Consider the following 25,679-nt stretch of genomic DNA (forward strand, 5'->3'; position numbering starts at 1 on the left):
TCCTCCCTTTGATCATAGAGAAGCGTTCGTGTTTGGCTGCATGTAGATCCTCTATGTTCCATATCAATCTTTATCAAACCCTTATTACAACAACCAACATCGTCACCATCGGATACCTATCTATCTATATAGTATATAGTACACTAGTTAATCAAATTTAGCTTAAACACTTGCACGTCTTTTTTCTAGACTTAGGCCATTAATTAAGGAAGCTTAGCTAGCTATAACATAATCCTCAAAGGCAAAGCAAAAATGTGTACAAAATTTTTGCCTCGTTTGTACAAATTAATCACATGGGAAATAAAGGAAGTCATGCATCTTTCAAAAGAGATCAAGAGGGGTCAATAAATGTTGGTTCTTAGATGTAGATTTTCTTCGCCACGTTGGACGGTCCCTACCTTAAAAGCAACAAAAATGCTTACATGCATATATAGGTATAGGTCAGCCACATCCCACAATGAAATTGATTGAGGAGTGAGAATTCCAACGGAGGTTTCAAAGCTGACAAAAGCTATTGTTAGACAAGATTCCTTGGGTAGCAAAATAGTAAACTAAAATTCCATAGATCGCCTCATGTGTCGGGGGCGTATGGTTTCTAATTGGAGTGGGAAGAGACCTATACGTGGAATTTCTCCAATATCAAATTGGTATTAGGCTACTAGTAGCTCACAAAACCACGACCAACAAAGTCGTTATAAGAATTTCAATTTTAAGCATAATTAGTTGAGGAAAATGAAAATAAATGTTTTTAAATAATACTTGTATTTTTTATTAATAAAAATATAATACTTATTTTCAATATATTCATGTAATAATTTTTAATATAAAGAAATAAATTAATACCCTTAATTCACTCATTAAGATACCCATTTAATTTTTCTATTTTGTCTTAAAATATTTATTATTTATAAAATCATTAAAAGATTAATTATTTTTTAGTAATGTCCTCATTTATTAGTATTTAATTTAACTATTTAAATTCATTTACAACTACATTCTAACTCTTTTTTTAGTTAGGGATATATTTTACAAATTTATTTTTACCATAATAATTTGTAAAATTAACAACTTTTTTAAGAAGTGAGTACATTACCTTAAAAACAAATAATATAAGACATAGAAAATAATACATAATAAAGTACATTACTTATTCAATTTCCATCGAGTAATTTTATATTCACAAATTTTCTTTAAACTTTTAGAAAGTGTATTAAGTGAAAAAATAAATACATTTAATGTTGTTAATTCAAATATGAAATTAATCGTTGTAGTGTATATATTAGGTTTTGCTTAGTTTGAATTATAAAAATATATTTAAAGCTAGCTACTCAATATTTATAAACATGCATGTTGAATTTTAAAACAAGTTTACACATCAAGCTAAATAATCACTCAAAAATTCGTGTTGATGTATAATCATCTTTGAGTCTTATACATCAAACAATAACTTATACATCAAGCTTATCACAAGAGTCAAAGATGATTATAATCGTGCTTTTATGATTGGACCGAAGGCACTATTGATTTTCTTTGGTTTAACAAACCTTAAAGCAATGGAACAATAACTTTCTGGAAGACAAAATATAACAAAGTCAGAATATCATTTCTCTAAACCAGGATTAAACCAAAGCATACTACATTAAATAGGTCAAATAACTAACCACATACTACAAGTCACAAGTTCACTGTCAGTGCCCCGAAACTACATTATATCAATTCCCCCTTCTGAGTATTACAAATACAAGAATCAATGCACTGATCCGAGACAAAATTATCCCAAGCTGCACTGCTTTCCATTCCACCACGTTCTTGCTCAACCAGTTGTTAGAGATTGCGATTTGGAAAAATCAGAGGTATAGGGTTCACGAGCCATGGCTATGAGATTTCTTAAAATTTGGGAATAAGGGTAGCCGGTACCCCTTTTTTCTGTTTAAAAAAAAAACCTTTTTTTTTAACTTTTGTTAAAATATTTTAAAACTATTTTATTTACTCCACTTTTTTTTTAAAATAAAATTATTTTATGACACATCATCTATAGAGTGTCACATGGAGGCCAACCTTAATGACCTTAGACATCAACTAGATGAAGAGATTAACATTGTGATTTTTTTTAAATAAAAGAATTAAATATCTTAATTTAAAAATAAAAATCCCAAAATTATAGAATTATAAAAAAAGGAGAAGGAAAATTACAACTAAATGTCATATTCAATAAAATCAATTTATCCTTTTGCTACCTTTATAGTTTATTAGCTACCTGTAATTAACAACCCATATAATCATAAAATCAATCTCAACCATGCTGTTAGTATAAAAGCTACTCATATAAACTCTTCACAACCCGTTGCTTAAGCCTGGAGGCCTCCAAAAATATTTTATTATTACTCACTGATATTCCTTATAAAATATTTTAAAAAAAATAATACGTGAGTAATATTAAAAGTAAATATTTTTCTCCGAAAAGCTTCCTATTTAATTTGAGGCTAAAATGCATTTTTCTTATTCTTATTTTCTCAAATCTGTAATTTTATTTTTCTTATTTTTTTAATTGAGACATTTTATCTCCAATTTTTTTAAAGTTCACAATTTTTATTTATTATTTTTTTAATTGAGATATTTCGTCTCCTACTTTTAAAAAATTCATAATTTTAGTCTTTATAATCAATTTCAAACGTTGATCTATATATTCTATGACCAATTACTGATATGTGTCTATTTGTTATGCACATGACAAATATTTTTTTAAAAATTATTTAATTTATAACAAATTTAATTTATTAAAAAAAAGAATTTAAAAATTGCATAGTGATAACTGCTAAATAACTGTGAATTTATAGGAGTTAAATAGTCAAATTTTGGCTTAAAATTAATTATTTAACAGTTATTTGTAATTAAAAGTTGAGAAAATTAATTAAATTGAATTTCTGGTTGCAGATGCGAAAAATGAGGATACATTTAGTAAAAGTGGCAACATAAAGGAAGAAAAAGAAGAAATTCTGAAGCAGGCCCAGCCCAACAGGGGTGCTAAGCGCGCATCAGGCGCTAAGCGAGCAACTAACTGTAGGCGCTGAGCGTGGCGTTAAGCACGAAGACAGAAACCGTTACGCGCGCTAAGCCCAGCTAGGCGCCCAACGCGCGATCCAACAGAAGCACAGGCCCAGCGTGCATGGCGCGCCCAGCGCGCGATCTGAACGCGCTAAACGCGAGGTGTGGCGCTGAGCGCGACTACGAAGGCCCATAAGCTCACTTCAGCAACTATAAATAGAGAGGCAGTCCCAAGGAAACTTCATCCCGTCTCAGAGCACTATTCTAAGCATTCTAAGCCTGAGCTTTCCTTCCTCTCTTTCTATTCTTTGTTTTATTAGCCCTATTCTTTCTTTCATCCCCAGTTGTAAGCCCTCAATGGCCATGAGTGGCTAATCCCCTAGCTAGGGCCTGGCAGGCCTAAAAAGCCAACGATGTACAAAGAGCTTCAAGAGTTATCAATGCAAAGGAATTTATTCCAGGTTTTTCTGTTCTATTTCTTTTCTTGTATTCTTGCATTCATTCTTAGATCTCTTTTTGGGTTTTATTCGCTCGGGAGAGGGTAATCCCCAATAAATATTTAAGATTCAATGCATGCATCAGTTTTGGGGGTTATACGCTTGGGAAAGGGTAACACCTAATAGAACATTCTAAGAAAAGAATCCTTGGGTTAGCATTGCTAGGCATAGAATGATAACCCACTGCCCATGCATTTAAGCAACATCTAGAACTTAATCTTAATGCATTGTAATTATTGAATTTTCGCAAAGGCATTTGGGAGATAGGTAGTTAAAATAGGCTTGCCAACGTAAGGCATGGGGGCAAGTAGTTAACAGATGTGGGTAGAACTAATACCATTTCATTGATAATGAATACCATATTTACATGCATCGTAGGCCAATTGGGTATGTCTGGTCTTGGCATTTTTATCAATTGTTTTTTCCCTTTTACTTTTTTGTTTAGTTTTAGTACTCTATTCCTACTTATTCCTGTTTTTACTATTTTACTTTCACTTACAAATTGAGAAGTATTTAATAAGTGCAATAAAATCCCTGTGGACACGATACTCGGACTTCCGAGATTTACTACTTGTAACGATTGGGTGCACTTGCCAAATTTCTAACACATAGTCAAGTCTAAAATTTAAAAAAGGAAGTAAAATTACAAATTTTTTAAAAGTGGGAAACAAAATGTCTCAATTAAAAAAATAAAAGGATTAAAATTAAATATTTTTAAAAAGTGAAAGATAAAATATCTAAATTAAAAAATAAAAAAACTAAATTTGCATATTTAGAAAAATAAAATAAAAATATATTTTACCCTTAATTTTACTATTACACTCTTTTGCTAAATTAGTTAGCCACTTAGTCATTATTTTCTCATTAGTTGACCTTTTTATATACCAATGAACCTAATTAAAATACATATATCTTATTATTGTTTGCTAAATTATAATTTTGATTGCATTTTAGTTTCTAATCCATAATCCATAGTCCCGTCTTCCTATTTGAATATTCAATTTTGCATTATATTTTATTTTATTTTTATTTTGATCCAATTAAATTTTATACCTAACATATTTACTTAACATATTATAAAAAAAAATAATTAATTAAAATATTTTTTTATGATTTTATATTATTTCTTTTCTTAACATATTATGATTATGTTGAACAAGATATTTCAACTAGCTTTAAAACTAATTTTATTGTTCGATAAATAAATTTTTTTATAAACTTCTAATATTTTTTAAAATGTTATTTGAAGTATATTTTTTAAAAGGTTATTTTTTAACTTCTATCTTTTTATATTTTCTTTCCTTCATATTTTTAATATATTTATCAAATTGTTTGCTTATCCTTTTTAAATAAATTATAATTTTATTATTTTTTCAGTCATTTTATATTTTTAACTATTTCAATAATTAATTTCAATGAACACTTATAATTTAATAATATAGTTTATCAATTTTGAACAAACTTTTTTTTCAGTTAATTTTGACGTATGTAAATTAAAATTATCAACTGTAATAAGTTTAGATTGCTCAATTACAATAGGATCGGTGAATTATAAATCAAGTGTCTTCTAATTCAATAATCCGTCTGCTAAATATCCCCTCAAGGTAAAAATCAATCGCAAGTCCATTGTTGTATGATAGTCTTTTCATACTGTGCACACAAAAATATGATTATAAATCCTGATTAAGTATGGAGAATCCTTGCACCGCAGTAGTTTGTCCAACAACTCATTTATTTAACTTCTGGAAAATGGGTGTGGCTCGTACACAATTTTTTGAACTCCGTCTCTGGCTATATAACCTACATCTTCTTTCTAGCAAAGCCACCTGGAAACTGGCATAATAATATATAGAAGCAGAAAACATTAGTATTAAAAGTTAAACAATACACCTTCACGAATTGATCGAATCTTTCTAGATTAGCTTTCAAGCGCATAGAAACCATTAAAGCACCGAAGCCAATTTTCGGACAATGACAAAGAATTGTTTACTAGCAAGCTCATATTCACCACATGAGAAATCACTATCTGAAAGGGCCCCTTTTCACCTAACAACTAATTAGAGATAATTAAAATCACACGCTTAATTTGATTATTTTATTGTCCTATTATGCCAATTATTTTGGTTATAATAAGTAAGTGGCTATCGTGTTAGTGATTGATGCATACTAGATAATGACTGTGATTTTGATAATAAATTTGTCGTTTGTAATTTCCCTTTGCTTAGAAGGGGAGTTAATGGATAATGGGGTCTAATTAATCATATCATTTCACACCCTACACATAATACAAAGAATTGAAGTGTCACGTAGCTTCTGTTCTTTCCTCCACTTGATGCTAATTAATTAATGTTTCCTTTTGAAATTCTAGTGTGATATGGTCAATTCCAAGCGAAAGGAACAGATACAGATAGTCCAAGCTCTTGATCATTCTTTTTTTTGAATGTTTGATATCCTGGTGATGATTATACCCGTGAGCATTTTGACAATAATTTTCTCTTGCCACTTTCCATCACACTTATCGAGATTATACAAGATTATATATTTATATTATAATTAATCATAATATAATCTGCTAAAGGTTGTTTCTAGAGTTTTTTTAAGAGTTCCTTAGTGAAGAAGTAAGAAAACTTTCATCTTGAAATAATCTGCTAAAGACTCTGGCAGCTGATGGTACGTTGTAGAGATGTATTAATTTAATGAGGAGTTTTTTAAGGTGAGAGTACAAGAAATAAATTTTAACTATATGATTGTATATGAATAATTAAAATTAAAAATATATGACTATTTAAAAAATCCAGACACCACTTATAAAATGGATAATTTTTATTTTAATCTTAATAATTGATAATTAATTCAATAGTCAAAATTTATCTATAAAAGATCGCATTTTATATACAGATGGAGAGAGAGTAGCTACTTCAAGGTCTATCATCTTATCATTGAAATTCCTGAGTAGAAAACTTACTAACTGCATGATGATATTAATTGGGATCATTGCAGTGTTATAAGCGTGAATTTACACTGAATAGTACAGTTAAGAATGGTAGATTTACAGTTTTTCTTTACAATTTCCTTTTTTAAACTAAGTGTTTTCTTTATACACGTAATGCGGTGAGATCTTATACGTAATTCCGGACAACTACAACACAATTGTGAATTATATAGAAAGAAAATTAACATGGCATGGTAGTTTATTTAGGTTGCATCCGTTTGATCCTTATGACTGTTTAGGAATAGCATCATTTTCAAAAATGAAGCGCCTGATACTAACACTGAATGTGTATTTAATTTGACAAAATTAGATTTTGGTCATAATTGTCCAATAGAGTAAAGAGTTTTTTCTCTTAGATAAAAGTTAAAAGTGCCTGTAGCAAGAATTGCAGCCTTATAGCAACAGGCACAAGGAAAAGAGATCTCAACTCTTAAAAAATTTAAAGTCACATGTCAAATGTCCATTTCTCTAAGGAATGGAGAGGAGCCGGATTCGAACTATAGGTGTGTAGGTACGCTTGTAGTGGACAACTTTTTTTGTGTATTATATTATTCGCTTTTGTGTTAAATATAAGAAAAAAATCATAACATAATGATTAAAAAAACTAGTTAATCATATTTAATTATATTAATTTTAATTTAAATTTTCATGATTATTTTATTTATAACATGCTTGTTGTTTTTAGCAAAAGATAGATATTGGTTTCAAACTTCAAATTAAAATAATATAATTCAAACGCTGCAATCATAAATATAACGATAAAATGATCTTTGCATTAGAAAAGAGCTATAAGAGCATAAAAACTTGATAGACTAACTAGATAAAAATTTATTCATCCATCGAGAATCAAATTTAATTTATAGGGGATGAATAAAACATGCAAACTGAAAACATTAATAAGAAGATTTTGTTTTTTTAAGGGGGTGATTGTCCCCCTTGGCTTACTCCTAGTTTTGTCTTTGTATAACTCTAGGTGTGGTGAACGTTTTGTGTTGAATGTGAGCATACGGAGATGATAAAAAAAATTACTTTAAAGGGGTTCGAGTGATAAACTTCGACAAGATCGATTTGTCATACAGTTGATAAAAAAAAGTGGAAACTCTAGACCTAGATTTACTTTAGAGTCGAAACTAAAATTGTATACTTCCATTAACCATATTCATCTACTCAAAGTTTCAAGACATGCATGGTTTCACTAATATCAATTTGATGATGGTTGTGGTTAAAGAATTAATGGTCTTGGACAATTTTGTGCGTCTATGGTTGATTTTGTACGTGAGTGCCAAGATTTTTGAAAGACTACATTCATGAATAATTAATCATGGTCATGGTCAGTCAACGTCCGCTGTCACTTATCCAGCTGTTGTAAATAGTGAGTTTTATGACCTTGATTATTATCTCTTGCTCTATTTCGAGTTTTAATTTGAGAGAACAAAGGGTCGTATGGAAGAGTAAGGAAACAAACAAATAGATCCCGGCCTTTAAAATTTTTAAGTGACTTGTATTGTATAGAGGAGTAAGGAAAGGGAGATGATCCTAACTCATTGTATAAGAACATTAACCTCCTTATATGGCACAAAACTAGAGGGATTTGAGAATAGAAAGTTCTTGACTTTAAAGATTGCACAAAACTAGAGGGAAGCCCAAATGATGATGATGGCGGGATCCGCTCTAAAAATGACACAAAACTGCTTAGAATATTGTAGTATAATATTACTTACTTATCTTAAATTTGTAATATAATTTATATGTTTTAAAATATTTATTTATTAAAAAAGTTTAACATTATTAATCAACAACTCAAATAATATATACGGAAAAATTGTTCAGGTATACAAGTAGTCCCGCCCCGTGCCACAATAATAATTGGGCAGTTTTCTTTTGATGTGACATGAATATAATTTTTAATCTGGTCTATTTATATAGATCCGACGGTTGAAAATAATGCAAGAGAGGACTGAAGACATTTGGTGCAGGCGAGGATCCATTTCCGGGTTTGTTGTAGATCAAATTTCCTTTTACATGTGATTTATATTTTATATATTTTTATTGTTTAATAATAATATGCTTATATGTTGTTTGTGATAGTGGTGCTTTAATATAACATTTTTATTTCATAAACTTGACACACAAGCAGAGTATAGAATGTGAAGGGGAGTGTTGATCATCTTTGCAACAAACGCTGCTAAAGTGTGGCCTCGTACCCCAATTAACAAGCAATATTCAATAAGAGATTCATCTATAAAAATCTCGGAAACTACAAACACTTTGTCTTGATTTACATGTACACATAATTATACAAATAAAATCAACAGACATGTATTCAGTTGCTAGTAATAGGTGACGGCGATCTCTTGAAGGTAAGAGAAAAGCTCTTGCGGTTGAGAGAACATGGACATATGATCAGCACCAGCAATCACTTTGACATCGTTAGGAGGATTTCGTTCAATCATAAACAGTTGGAAATCATGCTTTAGCATTTTATCTTGTTCGCACACTACTGTATAGACTTTGGCCACAATTCCGTAGTTGTCTCTTGTGAGTTGTGTATTCTCTTGTAAATCTTCATCACCATAGATAGGAAAAGGTCTCAATAGTGACATTGCTAAGGTCTAGTCCTGATTCGTTTACACTTATCGTCAAATAAGGTGGTTAAGAGATGTTTGTCATCATGTGTAAAATCAATAATGCTTAATAAACTGATTTTATGTTTGTTAATTTTGAATATATCATATTATTACGATAGTAATTGGTAACCAAAAACAGCTATGTAAATTTGTAAATTGATCATACTATATAAATACTTCATTTTATTTTAGTATAAATAAATGATATTGCTTTAATTTTTTTATAAATTCTGTATCCAAAAAAATTATTCTATACCAAAAACAGTTTCTTGATAAATTTCTAAGATTAATCAAATGATTTTCAATATTTTTAACAACAAAATAAAAAAAAAATTGTTTTATAGATTTTGCGTGTGTGTGTGAAACCACAAGAGAACAAATGAAAATCGTTTGATTTTGTCCCTAAAATTTAGGCACTAATCTCATGTTATTTTTTTTTCTGACCATGAATCTCATGTTATTTTGATACCCACAATTCGGTATATGCTACATTGCACATGTGTGTGAAAATTTAAACTTCGAGAGTTTGAGTATAATTTTCTCTATAATTCATGCTGAATCAAATCTCAATTTCTTCTTGAAAGAAGTGCAAATCTTTGTTTAAGCTTTTCATAAATACTATGATGATCACCTCAATCAAATTATTGAAACATAAGTTATGAATGATCCAGATCATTTCACAAACAATTTTTCCTAAAATCGCAAAAATACAATCTAAAATGTAGACATGTAGTAAAAGTCTTAACAAGAGAATTTAAGTAAATAATGATGGAATGCTTCCTAATTAAATCTAACACAAGATACATGCAAAACAATCCTAAAACATGATTCAAAGGAGGACACATGAATGAGCACTCCGAGTTCAGTACAACCAAAGTGAAGAATTTTTAAACGAACTTGAGAGAGAAAGATTTTAATTCTTTTAATTAATAGTATTAGTTGTTGCTTGTCATTTGCTTTATTAGTATGCCAAAGAAAGATAATGCTTTGAAGCTCTTGGACATAAGTTTTGTTGCACAAATGGATGGACGAAAGCCCGAGGAAAACACAAAGTAGAAATGACAATTCATACGAGGTTCAACTATACAAATCCTTGAAAAATACAAAAACTTATTTCCTTGTTAACGAAGATAAATTTTGATTTCCACTCTTTATAGTCGTCACACATAATTAATAAAATCGACAAGCATATATTCAATTGCTAGTAATAGGTGTTCGCAATCTCTTGAAGGTAAGAGAAAAGCTCTTGTGGTTTGGAGAACATGGGCATGTGATCAGCACCAACAATCACTTTCACTTCGTTTGGAGGGTTTCGTTCAATCATTGACAGTTGAAAATCTTTCCTTAACACGTTGTCTTGCTCGCACACTATATAGGCTTTGGCCACGGTTCCATAGTTGTCTTTTGTGAGTCTTGTATTCTCACGCAACAGTTCTACATCACCATAAATGCGAGTGGGTCTCAGCAGTGACATTGCTAGAGTCAGGTCCTGGTTCATTTACACATGCCATCAAATGTAACAGAAATATATAAAATTGTAAAAACATAATAATAACGATGTGCAATAATAGTAGAGATAGATATTGGAAATGATAACAACAACTTGATTTCGTTTTAGGCTCAACACATACTGGTATCTTTTATTTGGCATACCTCGGGTGGAGATAGTTGGTATAATTTGGATGCTAAGAATTGAGGCCCGAACATCCTTGATCCATTTCGATGATTGCTGGTGTTCTCATCAAACATGATCTTTGAGTGCAAATCAGATTCCATTATACGACTATACTGGAACTTTAGAAAATTAAATTAAGTTCAGTTAAGAGAGCAAACACCTTGTTTACACAAATTCGTGTAGTATATATACTGATATACATTAAATTAAAACAAACAGTTTAGAACCAACGAACGTATAGGGAGTTCTTTTAGTTTAATCGGAAAGTTTGAGTTTGGAAATTAAGTTCCTTTAAAATTTCAACAAAAAGAACTTTGTTAGATTACCCTTTATTCAATTAACTGTCTTGTCTAACTCAAAGCTCAAATAGGGTGAGTTAATAAATGAAAAAAAAAACAAATATTTTTCAATAGTGATAACTTGACATTTTTGGTGTAAGAGCACATCAGGCTATGCCTTCTCGCTTGGATCGAAAGTATACTCTTGTGCATTAAACAAGTAAGAAATGAATGTGGAATCCATGGTAAAAGCAGAGTATATAGCAGCAGCTGAAACTACATATCAAGCTATATATGGCTTTTGGGTGAATAATAAGATGAAGGCATACTGTATATATATGGCTTTTGGGTGAATAATAAGATGAAGGCATACTGTAATTTACCGCAACAACAAATCAACAATAACTATGACAAATAAAAATGAATACATCACAACCTAACAAAATACATGATTATTGAATATCACTTTATAAAAGAAACAGGAATAACTAAACAAATTCAACAAGACAAAAGACCAGGTTGAAAAACAAATTTACGAAAATATTGTAAAGGAGCAAATTTGAGCATTTGCCAGCAATATTTGAAATTTCCAAAATATAAGAAAGGAGTGGCAAGAAGTGCTGCAATTTTTTAGAAGTTTAAGTGCAACAGTTATATATCCTAGAGAATACTAGTCATCGATAATCTCAGGTGATAATTGAAGTTTTGTAGACACACATATATTGAAGCTGGGGTGTTAGTAAGTACTTACCTCTTGGAGGAGAGTGGAAAAGCTTAGGTCAGGAGAAGGCATCCAAGCGGCAACAAATACCGCAGCAGCAATCTTGGTAGGGAACATTTCCATAGCTACAGATATGCATGCCCCACCAAAGCTGTGACCCACAAGGATTACACGCTCCTCTGTTGGCAAAGACCCTAGAAAGTACATTAATGGCTCAAAATATTCTGAAATTGAATTGAGGTCGTGTACCTGCTTTGGATGGATGCCTGATGCAGCCATGTCTAGAGCTGTGACTTGGTGTCCATTGGATTTCAACAAAGCAGCCACCTTGTACCAACACCACGCCCCATGGCAGGCTCCATGAACCAATACCAAACGTCTCTTCTTCTCCCTCTCCATCTTCGCTACTTTTTCGGAATCAGAATTCGATTATACCAAAGGATAAATAGAAAATAAATTTATAATAAGTACAAAACACTCACCGACTCACGCCACGTGATCTTTTTTTTTTCGAATGACACGTCAATGATTTACTCTCACTTTAACATTTTTGTCAAATAGAGCATTTTGGGGGATTTTAAATTAAAATTTTAGATGAATTTTTTGTGAACTATATGATAAAAGATTTTTAATTTTTTTCTTTAATGTTTAGTGATAGATTTCATTTTAAAGTTTTAGATAAATTTTAATATATAGCATATGAATCTTACTTTAACCCACCCACACACCATCTTCCTTACTCTCTTCTTCCTTTCTCTCTCTCCTCGGTGTCCTTCTTTCCCACTTCCCCTCCTCCGCATGCCCCTTCTTCTTCCTCCCTTCCCCTTCTCTGGTATGTTTTTTTCTAATCTTTGTTTGGTAGATCTTTTGTTGGTTTGTTTTTAATTAGATCTTCAGTTATTGGTTTATCTTATTTTTGTTCTTCGTCATCTCATTTCTCGTGCATTCTAACTGTTCTTCTTCCTTCCCGTGTTTTATTGTTACTAGATGAACAATAATTTTTTGTTAATAAAAACCATGCAAATCTATAAAATTATTTCCCAAGAATTGAATCTTTATTGTTACATCTGGAAAGATTAAATTTTCAGTTTAAGATTTGTTCCAAAATCCAACATTAAAGATGTTATATTAAAAAAATCAAAATTACATAATTTAAACATACGAGAACTTAAATCGAGCTATTAAAAATTGAAAATCAAAACCGTCCAAACATTTTGCTATTAAAATAAAAAGTATTATTAAGTCTTTTAAATATTTTCATATACTTTAATAATTTTACGTATATTAAAAATATACATTGGTGCGTTTTTATTGTTCATCCCTTATAGTATTTTGTTACTGGAAGTTGGTTGTTTTCCCCTGCTTTTGATGAGTAACCTTCTTGCTGGATCAATTTAGCATTGATACGGCTCCGGTTAGCCGGCCACAGACGCAACAGATCATTCACTCATTAATTCTTCTGCCACTAATTAACAAGGCTTTTTTAATAAAAGTTAGTTAATAGTAGAGTATATATAATAAGAATGTAATTAAAAATGTGGTACTTCTAAACTTGGTCGTGTTTGTTTTTGTCTATATATAGGATAAGGAAAGACGGAGCAAAGCGTAAGAAAGGCAGGATGAGTAAAAAACAAAGAGAGCAAAATCACTTTGTCCTGGTGCATGGTATAGGCCATGGTGCCTGGTGTTGGTACAAGCTTAAGCCACTGTTGGAATCCGCCGGCCACAAAGTCACAGTCCTTGACCTTGCAGCTTCTGGCATCGACACACACGACATTGAAGACATCCACACATTTTCTGAGTATTCTAAGCCTTTGTTGGATCTCTTGGCGTCGCTTGCTCCTAATGAAAAAGTGGTCCTTGTCGGGCATAGCTTTGGAGGGATCAGTATAGCCCTTGCAATGGACAAATTCCCAGAGAAAATATCACTTGGAATTTTCCTAACAGCTTTTGTTCCTGATACCCAACACAAACCATCACATGTCTTAGAAGAGGTATTTATGTATGGTTTTATTAAATAGAAAATTACTTTAATTTCCATTGCTTCCCTCGACCCACATTTCATCTACTTGATAGAATTATTATAGTTCAATTTTTCAACACTCAAATGAGAATATTGCTCAAATTTATTTCAAATTGGTTAGATGTCACATGTTAATCATGAGAGTTTTTGGGTCCCTGTAAACATCAGTAGTACATTTGTTAGGTCCTAGACTCATTCATCATTAATCTAAATGAGAGGTTATAAGGTGAGTTTAGTGATAAAAGGAGAAAAAAAAAAGAGAAAATGTGAGTTAAAATTCACCACTAACAAAAAGAAAAATTAACACCTAACATTTCCTGATAAAAAAATCATTAATCTATGACTTTTGATATGGACAGTACATTGATAGATACCCATATACCGGATGGATGGACACTGAGCTCTGGAATAGTGGAGGCAAAACAACATTGCTTTTTGGCATCAAATTCTTGTCCACTAAGTTCTATCAACTCTGCTCCACTGAGGTACTTTCCCTGCAGTCTCGGGCTCTTAATACAAATGAAATGGTTGCACATACACCCTATTGAGAATGGGTTTGGGTTGGATTTTGCAGGATCTGGAATTGGTGAAGACTTTAAGAAGAAAGGGTTCACTATTTGCTGAAGACCTTTCTAAGGCAGAGAATTTTTCCAAAGAGAAAGATGGGTCTGTTCCAAGTGCTTATATTATTTCCAATGAGGACTTGGTAATTCCAAAGGAGTATCAGCAATGGATGATCCAAAATGCAGGGATTGATGTGGTGCGAGAGATCAAGGGATCAGATCACATGGTTATGCTTAGCAAACCCCACAAACTATGTTTATCTCTCCTCGAGATAGCTGATAAGCAAGTTAAGTAAACGTTAATCTTATTATTTTCAAGGGATTCACTTTGACCTTAAGTTTAGTCCGTAAAAGTATATATATTGTAATCCATAATAAATTTTCAAAAGTTGAAAATTAATGTCATGTGCGTGTACCTACATGTGCACTTCGTCGAATAAACTGTTGTCTTTCAAACTTGTGTGCTATGACTAATTCTATATTTAAGGAGAGATTAAATCTTGGGGCGAGATTTTTTACCATGTGTTTGTTGGTGTTGTTGGTCAGGACTTAGGACAATATAATAGTATAATTCACTAATTTTAGCATTTTTTAGCCGAAATAATTTCAAACCTTTTGATTGTTGAATTTTCTAAGTTTTTAACTTTTGATCATTATTGACTTAAGACTAATATTACGCGATTAAAAAAATTATAAAATTACAAGATATTATTACTTAGATAAGTTAAAATGATAGAAACTCTAAGGCTATATTTGGATTTCTGTTCAAAATACAATGCATGAATTTCAAGATAAATTTAATGGTTCACAAACTTAATTTTACAAAAAGAAAGGTCTAGATGTTTTTGCAAATTTCACTTTGTCCCAAAAGTTTTACAACAATAAAACAAACATATATTATGTCTAAAAGTTCACTTTAGTCGTGATCATGCAAATCACGTTTCATAGGAGAAATATTTTCTTTAACATATATCATTCGGTATTGTATGTTAAAATATATTTAAAAATAATTGAAAGAAAATGTTTGCAATTTATTTATCTATAAAATTATCTAAATTGACATTTAAAAATAATCAGTAATGAAAATATGTTAAAATAGATTTAAAACTACGTTATAATTCTTCGTCCTTTTGAAAATCTTTTATTTTTTAATTCCAACTCCAAGGCACGGGATAACAGGTAGGGAAGTAGATTTGTCCATCTATCATTCTTGACTTTTTAAAAGTGTTTTGACAAAATGTTACAAACTCACTTTAGGAATTTAAAATTTGTTTAAGCTTGACTAGTCTATTTAAATGAGTTAAATTTAAAGTTTGAGTTTGATTTGATTAAAACTTGAATTTACTTCATTAACTTAGTCATGAATTTTTTTCTTTGATCAATTTACTTCATTGTTTTTCACCCATACTAATATCTAATTATAGATATTTCAAATATTAATATATGTAACACATTCTTCTATTATATTTTTTATTAATTAAGATTGTGTGAAAAATTACAAAATAACACCATTAGATAAAAACTGAAACCAACGAAATTTTGTACTATGTACTGTAATGTTTCAGAGAGTTTTACAAAGATTGAGTGCCTTTAGTTCATTTTCACATTCAGCAAGAAGCAAAGTAACATAGCACTCCATTCATTATTCATTATCGCTGTTTCTGTTTGTGCGTTGGGTAAGATTTACGTATGCAACAATTACATGAACAAAGCATGTTTTTGTGTAGCAGAGGGTCATGCTCTATCTCTGCTCCAAAAATGCAGCACCGTGACCTCACTGCGAGAGGCGCGTCAACTCCACGCCCTCATATTAACCACTACCACCGCCTTCACCTCCCAATCTCCGTTTGTGTACAACAACATCCTCTCTATGTATGCACGGTGTGGTTCACTCACGGACTCTCACCTCGTGTTCGACAAAATGCCTCGCAGAACCATTGTTTCTTACAATGCACTCCTTGCAGCCTATTCTCGAGCATCACCAAACCATGCCATTTCTGCTCTTGAATTGTATACCCAAATGGTTACTAATGGTCTTAGACCCTCCAGCACGACTTTCACTAGCTTGTTGCAAGCATCTTCCTTGCTAGAGCATTGGTGGTTTGGATCGTCACTTCACGCCAAGGGCTTCAAGTTGGGTTTGAATGATATTTGTCTCCAAACTTCTTTGCTTAATATGTACTCGAATTGCGGGGATTTGAGTTCTGCTGAATTGGTTTTTTGGGATATGGTTGATAGAGATCATGTTGCTTGGAATTCTCTCATTATGGGATATCTAAAGAATAATAAGATCGAGGAGGGTATTTGGCTATTTATCAAAATGATGAGTGTTGGTTTTGCCCCAACCCAGTTCACCTATTGTATGGTTTTGAATTCCTGTAGCCGTCTGAAGGATTATCGTTCTGGGAGATTGATTCATGCCCATGTGATTGTTAGGAACGTGTCACTTGATTTACATCTGCAAAATGCTCTGGTTGACATGTACTGCAACGCTGGTAATATGCAAACAGCATACAGGATTTTTAGTAGAATGGAAAACCCGGATTTAGTTTCTTGGAATTCAATGATTGCTGGGTATTCTGAGAACGAGGATGGAGAGAAGGCCATGAATTTGTTTGTCCAATTGCAGGAAATGTGCTTTCCTAAACCAGATGACTATACTTATGCTGGCATTATATCTGCAACTGGTGTATTCCCATCTTCCAGTTATGGAAAATCTCTTCATGCTGAAGTTATTAAAACTGGATTTGAGAGAAGTGTGTTTGTAGGAAGCACTTTAGTGTCTATGTATTTCAAAAATCATGAAAGTGATGCTGCTTGGAGAGTATTTTGTTCAATATCGGTGAAGGATGTTGTTCTCTGGACTGAAATGATCACTGGCTACTCTAAAATGACTGATGGAATTTGTGCAATTAGATGCTTTTTTCAAATGGTTCATGAAGGCCATGAGGTCGATGACTATGTTCTCAGTGGAGTTGTGAATGCATGTGCTAACCTTGCAGTTTTAAGACAAGGTGAAATAATTCATTGCTATGCTGTTAAATTGGGTTATGATGTTGAAATGTCTGTTTCTGGGAGTCTAATTGATATGTATGCAAAAAATGGTAGCCTTGAAGCTGCGTATTTGGTGTTTTCGCAAGTTTCAGAACCAGATTTGAAGTGTTGGAACTCAATGCTTGGAGGATATAGTCACCATGGAATGGTAGAGGAGGCATTGCAAGTTTTTGAGGAGATTCTCAAACAAGGTCTTATTCCAGATCAAGTGACATTCTTGTCTCTATTGTCAGCTTGCAGCCACAGTAGGTTGGTTGAGCAAGGAAAGTTCCTCTGGAATTATATGAACAGCATTGGTTTAATTCCTGGGCTTAAGCACTACTCTTGCATGGTAACTTTGTTCAGTCGGGCAGCATTACTGGAAGAGGCAGAAGAAATTATCAATAAATCACCTTATATTGAAGATAATCTAGAACTATGGAGAACTTTGTTAAGTGCCTGTGTTATAAATAAAAATTTTAAAGTGGGAATTCATGCAGCAGAGGAAGTTTTGAGATTGAAAGCAGAAGATGGTCCAACGCTTGTTTTGCTTTCTAATCTTTATGCTGCTGCAAGGAAATGGGATAAAGTTGCAGAAATAAGAAGAAATATGAGGGGATTGATGCTGGACAAATATCCAGGGTTAAGTTGGATTGAGGCCAAGAATGACATTCATGTGTTTTCTTCCGGAGATCAATCACATCCCAAGGCTGATGAAGTGCATGCTGAACTGCATAGGCTAAAAAGAAATATGATTAGAACAGAAAATGATGACAAAGAGACACAAAATGCATGCTACATAAGTTGCAGAGACTAAGCTTATGCTCTAGAGGTTCAATTTAATTCAAAAACAAATGAAGTACATACAGGACTGCAGTTTGAGGACATAGGTAAGGATTAAACTACTGTCGACAGGGATGATGGATTGTAATTTTTCCACCTTCTGTTTGTATTCAGAATGTTATACAACATTCTTCTCTAAGTCAAAATATTTGTTAAATGCACTAATACAATAATATGTTTGTAAATTAAATTAGCATTCTTAAATAACTATAAATCTCGTCGCTACAATGTGGAGGATTATACTTAGTCATCACCTTCAATCGAAGAGTTAGCATCGATGCCTATGGGAATATCCAGTCAAATATTAAGAAGCTCTTTGCTTCTATTTTTACTACTGTAAAAAAAAATTACACAGGGCTGAATGTGGCATATTTAGTTTTTTTTTTTCTTTCTTTCTAACAATAAGGGGACTGAATATTTATTAAAGTACTATTAATCTGATCCCTCAGGTATTTACCCTTTCTGGTTCTCTCCCAAGCAATCTCCAAAGTAATAGAATTATATATCTAATTTCTAACTATTGAATGTCCATCAAGTTAATTTTTAAATTAATATATTTTACTAACATTCATTGATTATTTTAAAGGATTTTTTGTCCGATCATATATTCCGTGAGGGGAATACTTGTGTTGTTGTGCAGACAAATTAGTTGCTCACTTTTGATCTATTATGTTTCTATAGTTTACTTATTTTACTTCTTTAAAAATTAGTACATACTTCTCGTACTTTTTATATTTTAACCCACACAAAATCTCTAACATAATAAGGAAATATATAACAAAGTTCTGAACGAGAAAAGTGTAATTTTAATAAGCAGTAGCATTTTAAAAAGAACTAATTATTCTTCAGTCTAACTCTAAAACTTTAAAAGCAACCAAATTCCAAACTCCCTTTCCCCGTGAACCCCAGCCCAGTTTGTCCCATCTCAGCAAAATTTTTATACTCTTTCCTCCCAACTATCAGTACAACAAAACCAGTTATCTAAATTCTACTAAACCACTCCCTCAAGTAATCTGAAAATACATAGCTCAATGGAGCAGATAGGAGATTTCAGTAACAATCTTGAAATTTAAATAGTGAACATGTCTTGGTATTTTAAAGATCAATTAAAGGCCAATTACTCCAAGTTTAAAATATATCAGTAAAATGTATCTAAACATCTTCCGTGCAGTATCTTTTACAACAGCGACTGATGTATCGAATTCAAACTGGAACCATGAAAAAGGCAAAGCTACAACGTTTCATGGAAAAGCTACACAGGCTTCATGAAAATTTAGCGTTCAAAATCACCTAACCTATATTAATCTACAATGTTAAAGAAAATGGGTCAATAGTAGCTAACAGAAAATGCCTAATAGAAGAACTCAACGGATTGAAACAAGGCGGAATCCAAATGTCGATATATACCAGTGCCCTCGATGCGGCATCTACATTCCAAGACTCAATCAGATTCAGAGCAAAACCCATTTTAAGACCATCTGATAAGGAAAAACCATTATTTCAAGCAGAACATTGCATATTTGTTTGGCAGCAGAAATGGTTCCAATCAACTTTATGCTTTCAGATCACATTAATTAGCGTCGAGCAGTTCTGGATTTCACCCGTTGATTTTTCTGCAAGAACATCATACAAAAGAAGCCTCAGAAGATGCAATCATAGAAGCCATAAAAAAAAGAACAAAATTAGCAGATCATGATTCTTATTTCTTTAATAAAATCTTTTGCTGTTTAAAAAAAAATGATGCTTAATTCTATTAAGGCTGACAAGACAGAATATACCAGGATTGTTTTAAATAATTAATAATTGACAGAAATAGTCTACAAAAAGAGCCAGTAAGGATAAAATTTATTTACCGTCCCAGGTCCAAAGCTAGCCCCAGATCCTGTTGCAGTGCCTGAGTACGAAAAAGAGCAAATGGTTCATTTCATGTTAAGATAGAATTAAGAAAGATGAATAAAACCCCTAAGCCCCTTCCCCTATTCTTTATTTCTTTTTTCTCTTCTCCAAAAACATGAAATTGATGAAGAGAATGTACAAAGGTCTAAAGGACAAAGACCAATGGATCCTGTTTCTATCTTTTTTCTCTCAAGCAGTCAAGTTCAACAATACTATATTCAATAATTTCAACCAGATTTTCAAAAACGGAACAGATCAGCCAGTGAAACTGGAATAGGGACTAGGTCCTCCAGCCATTCCACAAATGACCCCAAAAAACCATATTTTCCAAAACAAATACTTGAACCAGAAAAGCAGTATAGAATCAGCAGCTCATGTGAACCAATTAATGTTCACATGGTTCAACCAATTCTCTTGATAATTAAAAATTATGATAATTAAAACTAAAACTTCTTCACTATTATTTGGTTCAATGGTTCCCTATTTAGTATTTAGTATTTACAACCGAAACTCAGTACTCCTGTTAACAAATCCAATGTAGGACAAATAGGAACCTGCAACGCGACAACTTTGGCTTCAATTAATAATGAGAAGCTTCATGCCTTCACCTCTTCCTTTTGTTACTTATTTGATGAGAGTAATATTGGATAAGAATTAAAAAGCTTTACTTCTCTACTTCTACAAATTTGATGTGAAATTAGTCTAAGTTAAAAAAATATCAGCTCTAGTATAATATACTTATCATATGTGATAAATTATTTTAACAATATTAGAAAATATATTTCAACAATTTTTCCATGATTTTCTTTATATATTAAATCTATGTATATTTTATTTTTCTTACATATTGTTTGGGGGAGGGGAAGTGGTTGTCAGCAATGTATATGTTGTATATTGAGCATCACCTTGGCTCTGGTTCAACCTCAGTTAAACCTTAATCTTAAACCTCTACCTTCACCTTTCTTTCTTTAATTCTCCCAATAAACCCTAATTTTGATCTTTTAAGTCCTATGTGTTCTGTTGTCCAACATCAGCCCTCAAAAATGAAATTGTGTTTTCCAAAACAATTTTCTATCTAAAACAACTACATGGTCTGTTAATACTTGAAAGTAAGATGACTGTGAAGAACTACAACCCAAGACAGTACCTGAAACAAATGGACTTGAAAAGAGAGAATTTGTAGCTGGAGTCGTACTAAACAATGGAGTAGTATTACCAAACAGAGAGGGAGTTGATACAGGACCAGGTACAGGTGTTGTAGAGCCAAAAAGTGAGGTTTGCGGTCCTGGAGCAGGAGTTGGTGTTGCAAACAGAGATGACAACATAGAAGATGATGGAGCAGAAGATGGTGTGCTAAAAAGAGATAATCCACTTCCTGATGACAAAGATGAAGTTGATGCAGCTGTCTGTGGGGCAGGCAATGCTGCTTGAGTCCCAGAACTGGAAAACAACCCAGCAACTTGGGTTGAGGGCTGTGAATTTGCAGGTAAATGCAATGTTGGATGAACTCTTTTTGAGGCAGCTTCTTGTCTTGCAGTTTCTCGCCGATCTGCCTCCAAAAATGGATCATTCACCTCCCCCCGGTGACGCTGATCAGCTAGGTATGCTGATTTCATTGATTCAATGTACTGATGAATGCTCTCCACCTGAATAGCCATTATTTAAAAGCCTGTTGTTATTACCGTAAATGAGAATTGTAAATATTATTATAGGGCACGGTTTTATATATGCATGAGGGCCCTTTTTTGAACAAAAGTGGAAATTACATAAGTATCATCATCTCTAATACAAAAAGTTATGTTCTTCATTCATTACAATTAGCAGGAAATGGAGCATGGTACTATGCATAGTATTTCCATATGAAAAATAGAAAATGATTACAAATTGGAAGTAGCAGAGAAGCATTAACAAGGAGGAGGTGAATGTCCTATATAATAGACTCAGTTTAAACAAAAAGAGCTCACAAGTCACAATTTGACATGAACCAACGACAACACATACACAAATTAGTATATGATAAAAACAAATGAAAGAGAAAAGTGAATAAGTGATAAAAGAATTAAGAGTTCTACAATCATTAAATTTTGCATGTCATGAATAGGTAAATTTAATTCATGTGATTCACTATAAAGTGCATATACTCATAGCCGTATGGTGTGATATTAGTTAAAAAAATTACGAAGCAATATTTGTTTCATTCTACCTTCGCAGCCACATGAACAAAAAAGTCATGCACATTTGTCATGACCTTGGGAAGAGATTGCAATAATGAGGAACCATTACTGGATGCATTTCTCTCAGACTCCAAGAGAAGCAGCTGCTCCAACTCTTCAATCCACTGATGGCACTCACCAAGATACTTCTCAAATCTTAAAACTGTCTGCTGTAAAAACGGAGACGGTTTCCTTGGAAGACCACTGTAGAAATCAAAAACAGGCACTATAGAAGCAGTTGTTGGTTGGCTACTCGAACTAGGTGCTATAGTTGCACCAGGAGTCTGTGATGGGGCAGTGGCACTTGATGTACCCCCACTCGGATGAAGGAACCTAGGGCGTAGCATCATAAAGGAACGAACAGCAACCTCTGTGTTGCGTAACATATCCTTAACAGTGGACATCAGTTCATGTAGCAATGTTTTCTGTCGTTCCATAGCAGTGTTAATTCCACCAAGTTCCTATCAAACATCACAAGGAAGAAAGAAACATTGTTTCATCATTCATGAATAGATCACATAAAGCAATAAGCAAGATGTTATGAGAGAAGGGAGCAGTTAACCATATCAACACTAGTAATAGTTCTTAGTTCAGAGAAAAAAGTTGATTAACAATACATGAAAAGCAGATAGGAATGAAACAATGGATTTAAAATTAACTTTACCAATCATAAGAAGCCTGCATGCTTTAACATCTCTCAAAAATAGGTTAGCCGGTTTCCACAAAAATTGCAATTGCAACAAGAGTTAGATTACTTCAGTCTTAAATAACCCATTTATGAAGGCTAAATGCCTAAATCATTTGCTAACCTATATGTGACAAACAAAATACAAGAAAAGCTCACAGATCTTTTGAGTTTTTGAAGTCACATATCCTTAATAGAGAAATGGAGCAAACCAAATAATTCAAGTGTCAACTATCAACTAATTTTGCTACAACTTCTTTTTCACTTTAAGTTGTAACTGTCGACAAAAACACTTCTTTCCCACTTACTTTGTAAACAACAAACAATGGAATTTAAAATTCTTATAGAAATCAGCTAAGGGTGATAACGTTTGCTCTGTTGACAGAATAGTAATAGAAATGACTAAGAATTATGCTAGTTTACAACTGGCAAGCTAGAACATGAACCGTGGTCTGCAGCATGCAAAACTCTAGTAAAAACAGATACTCCATTTATCCGTCAGCTAAACACCATTAGCATATAAATTACAACAAAATCAGTCAAATGAAATCAAATATGACTCAACTAGATACATCAATCCACCCTTTTTTGCCTCTCTTTTTGTAAGGAGACTGCCATTTTACCGCAAGTTCTATTCTACCACCCAAGAAAAAACGTTTTACTTGAAATGAAAAAAAAAATCATATTTAACAAAAATGGAATAGATAACTGATAAGCAACAAGAGCACAAAGAGAGCACCTGAACTATATGACCTGCATCAAGCTCAAATCCATCGTTGGAAACTGAAGAATCATAAAGACGACTACACTGATCTAGTCTCTGGCTTTCATCCCTAAACTCCAATATCCGCTCCCTAAGTAACAGATAACAGTTAATTTAGCAAAACTAAAAGTCGAAACAAGAACCACAGAAGAACACTACACTCTCTCGGGATAATTAGAGCATACTCGATCTGAAGGAGAATCTTCTGGGAATCAGGATGAAGATCCGCCCAATTGGTACTATAACTAGCGGGGGTTCTATCGTTAGTAAACAAAAACAACTGCTGTTGCGGCTGCTGCTGCTGTTGCTGTTGTTGAAATTGTTGCTGTTGTTGTTGTTGTTGCTGTTGTTGTTGTTGTTGCTGTTGTTGAAATTGTTGCTGCTGCTGCGGAAGGAACAAACTAGTTTGCTGTGGCTGAAAAGGAGACTGCTGCTGCGGTTGCTGTTGCTGCGGAGTGGCGAACAACGAAAATGACATCGCTGTGTTGTGAGTGTTATTGCCAGAGTGAAGAAAACTCCTTGTTAAACCCTAATATTATGCTCAGAGAGAGAGAGAGTGATTTGGGTCCAGGCGACGACACATGCACGGTAATTTGGGGGGAATTTTAATTGAATTTTTCTTGTCCAAGTTTCAATTTCATGTTCACACAGCTTGAATTGAATTGAGGAAGAGGATTGAGAATCTTTCTCAATTCTCAAATCCCGCTCCAGAACCCACGCGCGGCCAAGTTAAAAGGGTTTGTTTTTGTGTATTTTGTACGTATTGGTTTTCAGTTCAACCACGGCCCATTAACAAAGTGCTTTGCCCTTTCCGAACTGCACCTGTCTGGCCCATGTAAACCAAAAAATGGAGTTTGCCATGTCATGGAATGCGACAAACTTCATCTTCAGATCTTCACCAAGGGAAAGAGATGTATGTTTTTGGATGCTTTTAGGTTGCTTGACTTTTTTGTGACACAAAAGTTTAGATTGAGCCAATAACCTATCTATTTTTCGAAATATTGCTGAACTTGTAAGATTACTAATTATGTTCCTTTGCATCCAAAAATATGTTATACTTTTCAATTCTAGTTTTACGAACGTGTGCATTACAAACAGTTTTATATGCCCCATGTTTTTATAATATTGCACGTTTAGCTCCAATATTTCAATAATGTTGCACATTTTTGTCCCATATTTTTACAAATGTTGTGCATTTTGTTCCCTAATCACACGTTATTACGCTAGAGCATCCATATCGGTAAGCATATTGGGGAAGCATTATTATGCTTGTATAGCAACCCTCACTATAAAAACATACAAAATGTTGTTGTTTCCGAGGTAACTGTTGCTTCATAAAGCAACGTTTCTTGCCAATTTAATATTAACTAAAAAAAACAATAAATTATTATTATAATATGTACATGTGATAAAAGTTTTCAAAAGTTTTTAGTGCGATTCATTGGAAACAATAAAATAAAAAGTTATTCTATTGAAAAGATTTATTACTTAGAGTTACTTGTATAAGAAAAAATAAAAAAAAGTGATATATATACATGGATCATACTAGAACGATTAAGAAAAATTATTTCATTATCAATATTTTTAATATCACATTATCACTATGTCATTTACTCATATTACATCAATGGTCAAAATTAACACATCAACAATTAACTAACAAAATTGACGGTTAATTAAAGGAAGGATAACATTTTCAATATTTTTAAATTTTTGGGGTAAAACTAGGAAAAACATAATTGGGGTAAAATTTGTAATAAAGTCAAATTTTGAGGACAAAAATTATAGTTTAATTAAATTAAAATTTAAAAAAAATATGGAAATT

General features: G+C 32.6%; 2 protein-coding genes and 1 pseudogene across 4 annotated transcripts; 1 reads left to right on the forward strand and 2 right to left on the reverse strand.

The window, feature by feature from the left end:
* Positions 1-10,203: 10,203 nt before the first annotated feature.
* LOC114377145 (methylesterase 3-like) lies at positions 10,204-12,272 on the reverse strand. Of its 2 annotated transcripts, none has more exons than XM_028335552.1 (3): positions 11,866-12,272; positions 10,815-10,949; positions 10,204-10,650 (listed from the first exon to the last, which is right to left on the reverse strand). In XM_028335552.1, exons 1-3 carry the CDS (start codon positions 12,232-12,234, stop codon positions 10,363-10,365), a joined length of 792 nt encoding a protein of 263 aa, XP_028191353.1. In that variant the 5' UTR covers positions 12,235-12,272; the 3' UTR covers positions 10,204-10,362. The 2 variants fall into 2 exon arrangements, with proteins under 2 accessions (XP_028191353.1, XP_028191352.1); XM_028335551.1 differs by having other exon boundaries at positions 10,815-10,955; positions 11,866-12,270.
* Positions 12,273-12,520: 248 nt separating this feature from the next.
* LOC114377147 lies at positions 12,521-18,538 on the forward strand (annotated as a pseudogene). The gene is made up of 5 exons (XR_003659040.1): positions 12,521-12,667; positions 13,418-13,829; positions 14,218-14,343; positions 14,433-14,723; positions 16,109-18,538. The product of XR_003659040.1 is annotated as a pentatricopeptide repeat-containing protein At3g50420-like (transcript).
* An 865-nt stretch (positions 18,539-19,403) lies between these two features.
* LOC114377148 (nuclear pore complex protein NUP58-like) lies at positions 19,404-24,595 on the reverse strand. Its single transcript, XM_028335553.1, has 6 exons — positions 24,040-24,595; positions 23,831-23,945; positions 22,397-22,867; positions 21,341-21,839; positions 20,151-20,191; positions 19,404-19,910 (listed from the first exon to the last, which is right to left on the reverse strand). The coding sequence occupies exons 1-6, from the start codon at positions 24,330-24,332 to the stop codon at positions 19,872-19,874; spliced, it is 1,458 nt and encodes a 485-aa protein (XP_028191354.1). The 5' UTR covers positions 24,333-24,595; the 3' UTR covers positions 19,404-19,871.
* Between the last annotated feature and the right edge of the window lie 1,084 nt (positions 24,596-25,679).

Source organism: Glycine soja, chromosome 11 (genome assembly GCF_004193775.1).
Source record: "Glycine soja cultivar W05 chromosome 11, ASM419377v2, whole genome shotgun sequence".
Classification (NCBI taxonomy): Eukaryota; Viridiplantae; Streptophyta; class Magnoliopsida; order Fabales; family Fabaceae; genus Glycine; species Glycine soja.